The 9,312-nt window shown below is 52.8% G+C and overlaps 1 protein-coding gene across 1 annotated transcript; it reads right to left on the bottom strand.

Annotated features, from left to right (window-relative positions):
- Nucleotides 1-267: 267 nt before the first annotated feature.
- Nucleotides 268-8,457, bottom strand: UBXN10 (UBX domain protein 10). Its single transcript, XM_079923580.1, has 2 exons — nucleotides 8,389-8,457; nucleotides 268-2,232 (listed from the first exon to the last, which is right to left on the bottom strand). The coding sequence occupies exon 2, from the start codon at nucleotides 2,215-2,217 to the stop codon at nucleotides 1,375-1,377; it is 843 nt and encodes a 280-aa protein (XP_079779706.1). The 5' UTR covers nucleotides 2,218-2,232; nucleotides 8,389-8,457; the 3' UTR covers nucleotides 268-1,374.
- Nucleotides 8,458-9,312: the final 855 nt, after the last annotated feature.

The raw sequence follows: 9,312 nt of genomic DNA, 5'->3' as shown, positions 1-9,312 counted from the left end.
CCAACCACAGGCCTTACCTATGCACGAGATGCACTCGTTGCTATGCTTCTAGAAGTCCTGCCTTCTCTGTGTACCTAGCAAGTAGGGGTGCGTATCAGTACTCAGGGCTTTGTGATGGCTGGGCTCTGGGAGGACAGGTGTTCTCCACTCTGAACAGTGATTTGGCCATAAAGGGGATCCAGGTGAGATGTGGGAGCCTTGCTGAGCTTACAACACAAGGGAACTTTGGAAAATTTCCATGTCACCATTTCAGAGCTGGAAAAGCAAGACTCCGGGGTCCGCCACACAGCTATGGGTGTCATGCTGATCGACCAGACATTTATTTGGGCACATGGTCTCAGCGTAGGCACAGCAAAGCGACACCAAACCAAGGCGCCCTCTTCCTCCGGGGGATTCTAAATCAGAACATGGGCGCACCCCTGTCGTCTCAAGGGAGCGTCCGTGTTTGGAGTAGTAGGGGAGACCCTGAAACTGGGGGATAAAACAATGTATCCACACCCAGATAAGCCAAGGGGGCCCCTCCTACAAGCTTGTGCAGACTTGTAGGTTAGTGCCATTTAAAAACAAAAGATGCCACCACTGACAAAAGCAAAGGATGTAAGATTACACTGGCTCTTCTCAGTTTGGGGAAAATTTTGTGCAGAGAGTAGCTACCAAAAATTGTAAACCTCGTCAGTCTCTATTAAAACTAAAGTAGCTCCTGGCTAATCCCTGCTTATGGGAGGGATTCACTCTCCAGCTCTGGGGCTCCTTCCGAAATGTTGGTGTATTGGGGGATTTGTATTAGCTGAAGACCTATTCTTTCCTCTGAAACCACTTCACACAAACGGTAATCCCTGAGAAACTCGAGCCACCGAGCTTGGCAAAGGGGCTGCTCCCAAAATAGGGTCAAGCGCCCGCTTCCTAGAGATGCTTGCAAGAAACACAAATGCCAGTGCAGTATTTCCTGAACCCTGGTTATGTACGAGACCAGAATCCTCTCTGGGAAGTGTTTAATCCTGCATCAAATACAGAAAGGCAAACCATTGGCTTCAAGGGAGTGCAAGTTCGTTGTAAAGGTAAGCAGGTGCTTCAGAAAGGACCCAAGGAGAAGAGGAGAAGGCCTGGTCACAGCTGTTCCAGGAACAGCCTTGGTCACTTGCCAGTTCACTGCCGTGGTGGAGAGAATTCAACAACCGGAAGAGAATCCTCTTAACGCATTTGGTGCCTGCGTAGATTTCACTGCGTCAGAGAAGATGCTCTGAGGGCGAGTGTCCCGAGAGCCACAGCCGCACCAGACTCACACGGCACTTGGAACCAAGCTGCCTGGGAGGCCGTGGCGCCCGAGCATGCTCTTGCTCAGAGACCCGGCACCCCAGCTGGGTGGCTGCGGACTCAGGGCCATCCCTCCCCAGCTTCCTGTGAGATGCCCAGCACTGACTTGTGGAGGATTCCGCACTCCTGCAGGGACTTGGTGAGGTCAGAGAAGTGTCTCCTGGGCACCTCCATCGTTTCAAGGCTGCGGTGTCGGTAGGTGGCCTTGTTCTTGTGTTCGGCCACGGCGACAACGGTGTATAAGTCATCAGTTGGCCGGAAATGGTGGACAAACCTCCGTCCGGATGGTGATCTGACGGCAAGCAGCAGCCTAGGCTCTTGATCCGACGGTTCCTCCAGGTCTCTGGCCCTGTAGGAGCTTTGTCTCTTGGCCTCCACGATGAATTTCCTCTCCGGGGAACAAGGCTGAGCTCGGGAATCTTCTTCCCTCATCTTCACGGTGCGGGTCTCCGCTTGGTCAAGAGCCTGGGTGCTGCTCAGCTGCAGGGAACCAGCCTTTTTAGCAACTGTTTCCAGGGCCCCCTCCTCCAGCGTCTTCCTGTTGATGGAAGGAAGGACTGGGTATTTATTGAGGGAAGAGGATGCCCCTATGGGCACCTGCTGCAGCAGCTCCGGGAGCTCATCGGGGGCTCCCGGATTCGGAGATTGGGGTGTGCAGGCTCCCGGTTTCTGGCTGCTCGGTGACTCGCAGGAAATGGCTGGAGGTGAAGATGGCGTGAGGCTGCAGCATCCCTCCGCGCCTGCGGGCTTATGCAGACTTGGCCGAGGACGTCCCTTGGCGGACTTGGGCCTCGTGACGCGCATGTTTAGTGAGTCTGGCCGCCAAGTGAAGCTGTCAGCTGCTGTGCTGACAACAGTGCTGTATTCAGGGGGGGCTATGTTCACAGGGGCTTCTGTGGCCATTGCTCCTCAAGACCCCTAAGGAAGCAAAAGAGAGGAGGCTGTGGGTTAAATGTTCTAGGACTTCTGGACCTGAGCCATTCACTTCCCAGGATCCAGAATAAGGACCGGCCGCAATGGGGGCGGGAGGGGGTGTGCAGAGGAGCTTCTCTCTGGATTTATGGCATCTGGAGAAGGGCACCAGCTGCAATTCATTCATTCCTTCATTCCAGGCATTGGAATATATCAGTGAACCAAAGTCCTTGCAACTTAAATTATTATAGTGAGAAGAGGCTGGTGTTAAATCCACAAGTAAATAGATATTTTCAACGACTACTAACTGCTATGAGGAAAATAAAGTATTGCACCAGCGAGTGACTAATTCTTATTCTTACAGGGGGTTGGGAGGGCTTTAACCTGAGAGACCAGATTGATGAGAAGGAATAAGCCCTGTTGCAATCGAGAGCAGGGCTCAGCTAACTGTTTCTCTCAATGGTTTTGGCTTTGGGAGCCACGTGGTCTCTGATCCAACCACTCACCCCTGCCCCTGTAGCACAAGAACAGCCACAGACAATACGTAAGCGAGGGACTGCGGCTGTGTTCCCTGTGTTCCCAGGCAACTTTATTTACAAGGACAGGGGTGGGCCCCATTTGGCCCACAGGCTGTGGTTTGCCCACCCTTGCTCTAGGGGGAAAGTGTCCCAGGTGAGGGAAGAGCCAGGGTCCAGGCCTGAGGGCGGAATCTGCTGGCTCCCAGGGTGGGGTGCTCCGCCCTACACTGTCCACAGACCTGGAGGCCCAGGAGAGAGCGTTACCGTGGCTGCCTTTGCTCAGAAGAGAGAAAGCATCCCTGTTCAGTCACCCAGCAGGGAATCCAAGCTCAGCTTCGCTCAAGAGCTGAGAGCTATATATATGTGTTAGCAGACGGTATTTGTTTTTCTCTTTCTGACTTACTTCACTCTGTATGACAGACTCTAGGTCCATCCACCTCACTACAAATAACTCAATTTCACTTCTTTTTATGGCTAATATTCCATTGTATATATGTGCCACATATGGAATCTGAAGAAAAAAAGGTTATGAAGAACCTAGGGGCAGGACGGGAATAAAGACACAGACCTACTAGAGAATGGACTTGAGGACACGGGGAGGGGGAAGGGTAAGCTGGGATGAAGTGAGAGAGTGGCATGGACATATATACACTACCAAATGTAAAATAGCTAGCTAGTGGGAAGCAGCCGCATAGCACAGGGAGATCAGCTCGGTGCTTTGTGTCTACCTAAAGGGGTGGGATAGGGAGGGTGGGAGGGAGACACAAGAGGGAGGGGATATGGGGATATATGTATATGTATAGCTGATTCACTTTGTTACACAGCCGAAACTAACACACCATTGTAAAGCAATTAGACTCCAATAAAGATGATTAAAAAAAAGAGCTGCGAGCTTGAGCTTCCCCGCCCCCCCCCACCCCCCCACCCCCCCGCCCCCCCGCCCCGTATTCACTGGGGAATCACCACCCTCTGCCATGCCCATTTTCCCCGTTCCCCCTCCATACTTCATTTTCCTTTCTACTGGCTTTTCATTCAACCTCGCTAGGTGGCTCTGTGCAAGTCACTTCATGCAACATCCCTCTGCTGCCCTCACTTTGTCATCAGGCTGGGGGAGAGGAGAAGGAGACCCCACTGCTGGTCCACCCACTGGCCAGATCTCACAGGGGGCACTCGGCTTCTAGACCGGGGTTGGCAATCCCTTTCCGTAAATGGCCAGAGAGTAAATATTTTCGGCTTCGTGGGCCACAGTCTGTCACAACTACACATCTCTGCCCTTGTGGTGTGAACGCTGCCATAGACAGTGTGTAAATGAACGGGTGTGGCTTTGTCCCAAGAGAACTGCCTTTATGGACACTGGCATTTGAATTTCATATCATTTTCATGCGGCACAAAATCTTCTTCTTTTTATTTTTCCAATCATTAAAAGTGTAAAAGCTATTGTTAGCTCATGAGCCACACACACACGGTGGTGTGATCTGGCCTGTGGGTCATGGTTTACCAAACCCCGTCCTAGGCCAACTCCAAAGGGGCCTCCGGCCACATGCCAATTCTACAGATGTGTGAGCCAGAAAAGCAGAGTAAATGCCCCAGGCCACCAAGTCAGCTGGCGGCAGAGGCTGAAAGAGAATCCAGGTCTGTGACACCCAGTCCTGTTCTCCAGGACCAGACTTGGCCTCTCCCCCAGCACTGGTCACATTCAGTCTCTTCCCAACCACCTTGTCAACACCTTGAGGGCCCCTGTGTTTGGACCTCCCACACCCTGTATTTGGGGGTGTGCACGAGTGCACGTCCTGAAGCACGGTGGGAGGCGTGTTTCTCTTGCGGGCCTGGAACTGCCAAGTCAGGCCCCCTCCCCTGTCCTCGCCGTCTTCACAGCACCTTCGCTAACACGCTTCTGATCACCTTTTCTTCCCAGTCCCTGGTTACGTCCTTCCCAGGACGCTGCAACGTGTTGGGCTCCCTGCCTCCTCTGAATCCTGACCACCACTGCGACTGCGGCTCTCTCCACCTGCAGCCTGACCAGCCCTCTCCCAGCCCTCGAAAGACCTTCTGGTAGCTTCCCAGAGCCTCCCCAGGAAGCAGCACGTTTGGGAGGTGTCGTGAGACCTAGGTTCTATTTCAGGCCCTGCCCAGAGCTAGCTGGATGACCACGGGACAGTCATTCTACCTTTCTCATACATTGCTTTCCTCGTCTATAGAATTAGCTATATGACCTTGAAAACATTATTTAACTTCCTCTAAACATCAGTCTCTTTATCTGCAACATGAGGACAGTAATACGAGACATCATAGGTAAGGCCGTAAAAACCAGGCTTGGTACACAGTAAAGGCTTCATTTTTCTGCTTTTGGTTTTTGTTTTCTGTTTATTTAGTGCTTTCGATTGTTTTAGGTCCAAAAGTCTTACCTGTTGCTTCAGAGCTTTTCCCCAGGGTGTCCGTGGCGGGCCTACTCCCAGTCACCTCTAATCGGCTGGGTGACTCAGGGGACCCGTGCCTGCCCCGCCCACTGCACAGAAATGCCGGAAGGTTGACTCCAATGAGCTACTGCCTCCAAAAACGCATTCTAATATGTCCCTTCTAATCCCATACTTTTATTTATTTAGTTAGTTAGTTAGTTATGTATTGGCCACACCACATGGCTTGTGGGATCTTAGTTCCCCGACCAGGGATCAAACCTGGGCCCTCGGCAGTGAAACCGTGGAGTCCTAACCACTGGACCGCCAGGGAATTCCCCCTAATCCCACACTTTAATCATATACTTACCTCCCATTCACTTATTCCAAGCTACCTTCATCACACAATGCTGAGCAATGCAATTCAAGCCCCTTAGCTCTGCACCCTAACATTCCCATTCTGTGCATATTACCACCATTGTCTAATTTTAGGGCGTATCCCCTTCCTCACCACTAAAACCACAACCAAACAAAACACAGTATCCCTGTGTATTCCTGAAGGCCTACTCAGTTCAAAGTCTGCCCTGTCAGAAAGAGAAAAACAAATACCGTATGCTAACACATATATGGAATCTTAAAAAAAAAAAATGGTTCTGAAGAAACTAGGGGCAGGACAGGAGTAAGACGCAGATGTAGAGAATGGACTTGAGGACACGGGGAGGGGGAAGGGTAAGCTGGGACGAAGTGAGAGTGGCATGGACATATATACACTACCAAATGTAAAATAGCTAGCTAGTGGGAAGCAGCCACATAGCACAGGGAGGTGAGCTCGGTGCTCTGTGACCACCTAGAGGGGTGGGATAGGGAGGGTGGGCGGGAGATGCAAGAGGGAGGAGATATGGGGATATATGTATACATATAGCTGATTCACTTTGTTATAAAGCAGAAATTAACACACCATTGTAAAGCAATTATACTCCAATAAAGATGTTAAAAAAAGAAGAAAAAGAAGTCTGCCCTGTCTTTCTTGACTGCAAGGCCTCTGCGTTTGCTCCCTTCTGCTCACAGGCCGTGTCTTTCCACACTCCCATTTTCCCACTTCTAGTCTTTCACACTCAATCTGGCTGCTGGGAGTTCGGGAGCCTTCTCCTTGGCATCAAACAAGCCTGCCCAGCTCCTTGTTAATTTAATCTATTTTCTGATCAACTGTGAAGAATGTGGGGGGGGGTTCCCTTTAATTTTAGTCAAAGTCTTTCACTTGTAATTAAGCAGCTCTGCACTTAACTCAGGGTGGCATGGGGAGGTCATAACTGCCCAACTGTTCTGCCAAAGAGAAGCTTAACTGGGAGACCAGCTCCCCCTCTCTGCCCACCCTTCCCCGTCGAGGAAGGGCTGTTAATTTGCCACAGCTTCTACCCAGTTATCACAGACTTGGCTTCTAATTCCCACACACGCCTCGGGAAGGCTTAACTGTCAGTAAGTTTGGTAACTTAGAAACCTCTTCCTTAACAACTTTGCTGAGGAAAGTCATGTGTTCTCACAGGCTCCCTGCTGGATTATTTTTAACAGTAAAACTTGAGTGTGTGCATGCACTTTCCATACCTTTTGGTACTATATAATTATCCACGTTCAGGGGGTGTCATATCCAAGACACCCTGGTCATAAGATAACATGACTGCGAGCTATCTCGGAGAAAAACCTCAATTATGACTAATCCCTATAAGCCCACTCATGGTTATTTAGAGATTAACACCTCCTTCAGGTAAAACCGTTCCCTCAAACCTGCTTTCATAACCCGCTGCCTCCTGCCGAGAGCAGGAACCATCTGTTACATGGAGGGAACATCAACTCTCCCCAGCTTCTCCCACATCGAGAGGGGAGGTGGGGGAAACAGGTGTTTGGGGACCTGGGCCAACGGTGTCTTTATATTCACACCTTGGGTCTCAAACTCTGCCTTCCCGCCTCAGTCCAGGGAGGCTTCTGCTGCATCCATCATCAGTCCTGCTCAGCTCATCTCACCACCTCTAGGCCTGGCAGACTCTCAACCACAAAGTGATTTGACGAGATCTAGGCGTAGGCTTCCATCAAGCTGCCTGTTGAATAGGCAAGTGGCCTGTTTACTTAAACATAATAGCTGCACCCCAGAGGCCTGCTAGGAGTCAGGAAACAAACACTGATAACGGTTCCCAAGGAACTGCCAAAAGGGCAGGTGCCCATTCCTTAAGATTACTCACCAAATCAACTGGAAAGAAGAAGAATTGGATAGGAGAAGCTAATGCCATCTTCCGGCTTTCCAAAGGCTCCCACCTCCCACCACGGGGTCAGACCACCTATTTCACTCACAACCCAAACCTAAGCCTACAATAAATGCAATAAAATATAACTACCCACATATCATCTGCTGGTATATACCAAGGGTGCATACATTTGAATTGGTCTTTTAAAAATGTTTGTCAGTTAATACTATCCTCTGCCAATCCCCACTCCTCCTTGTGAGGCTTTGAGGATGAAAACGCTCAGGAGAACAAACAGGAGATAGTAGTTGGCCTGAGAATGAGAAAACTTTGGTACCATTCCCAGTTCTACCCAGGACTAAAGATTAGAATACACTGTCCTACGCAGAGTGCCACGTTTAAAAGGGGGAGTGGAGAAATTGGACCACAAGCCACCAAGTGATCAAAGGTCTGGAAAAGGAACTGGGCATGATTCCAGCAGCAGTGGGGAGGGGGGATTAAAGGTAGGTGGAGAAGAGCTCAGTTCTTTTCAAGTACTGTTAGTTCTAGAAGGAGGCAAGATTAGGCGGCAGGATGGATGTGGGGGAGGGGCAAGAAAGAGCCTCTAGAAAGTGAGAGTTGACCTGGGTGAAACAGCGGGGGTCTGGGGGGAGGCTCAGATCTGGTTCCGATCTCTCCGTGTGACAGGACATCCCCCTGTCCCTCGGAGTCTGTGTTCGGTCTGTACTGCCCAGCCAGGAGGGCATGGCCCAGCGGTTTCCTAGGGCCCTCGGCTTCCGAAAAGCCCGGGAGCTGTCCCATTCCGGCAACGGTGAGCTCTGGCCGGGCTGGCTCTGCCCCTGGGGAGCAGCCGCTTCCCTCCTGGCCCCTGACCTGTCTCCCGGGCTTCGCCCCTGGGGCCGAGTCTGGGGAGGCCCGCCCGGGCGACGGGCCCCTCGGGGCTGGCCTCTCCCGGCCCCTCCCACGCCCCCAGGAGGCCGAGGACAAACCCGCGGACCGGCGGCCGGCCGCGCTCACCTAGCGGCGCCGCTCCATCCGCCGCCGTCGCCGGGCACTGTCCCGCGGGTAAACAGCCTGGGTCTCCCGGGCAACCGCGCCGGTGGGCGGCCACGTGCTTCCGGTCTGGCCGGAACCGGCCCGGCCTGGGGGGAGGGGGAGGGGCGGGGTAGGGTTGGGGCGGGGGGAGGGGCGGGGTAGGGTTGGGGCGCGGTAGGGTTGGGGCGGGGGGAGGGGCGGGGGGAGGGTTGGGGCGGGGGGAGGGGCGGGGGGGGAGGGGCGGGGGGAGTGTTGGGGCTGGGCTCGGCCCCGGGAGGAGACGGGGTGGGGACTCAGGCCTGGCCTCTGCTGCCTGTTCTTTTCCTCACCTAGCCTCCCTGCCTCGCCGCACATCTCCTGGGGGAGAGGGCGTCCAGGGGCAGGAGAGCCCTGGCCAGGAGGCTGGGGGTGGCAGGCCCACCTGCCTCAAACCCCTTTCGTGACCTTGGCTGAGGCCCTGACCCTCTCAGTGTCCCTGATTGGCAGATGCAGCTGCTGAGATGACTGATTCTTGTGAATCCTAGAATCTGAGCAGCTGCTTTTAGGGCGTCTGTTTGAGGCCGCCCGTTCCTTGACCTCCTCATTTCCCTATCAGCCTAGCACACCCGGGCCACATCCGAAATCTTGCTGTAGCTGCATCTGCACCTGCTTTGACGTCAACCTCCTGACCATGACTTCTTCTGCAACTCCAGCCACTCCTACCACGCTTGTCATTCAACATCTTCCAGAGGCCCCTCCATTGCCTTTCTGCTTTCTCCGTATCAACCTGTGTCTTCCCTACCCTGTTGAGTTCAAGCTCCATTACCTCAGCTATTCCCTTGCAAGAAGCCGTGCCCTTGTCTTGCTGTCTTTCCATCACTCCCACCTGAGGAAACCCCAACCAGTCCACCTACACCAAGGTCCTGA

This window comes from Stenella coeruleoalba (genome assembly GCF_951394435.1).
Source record: "Stenella coeruleoalba genome assembly, chromosome: 1".
Taxonomy (NCBI): Eukaryota; Metazoa; Chordata; class Mammalia; order Artiodactyla; family Delphinidae; genus Stenella; species Stenella coeruleoalba.
This window is presented reverse-complemented; position numbering and strand designations above follow the sequence as displayed.

Bases quoted from the DNA above. Each gene is read 5' to 3' on its own strand.
- UBXN10 (XM_079923580.1), bottom strand. From the start codon at position 2,217: ATGGCCACAGAAGCCCCTGTGAACATAGCCCCCCCTGAATACAGCACT.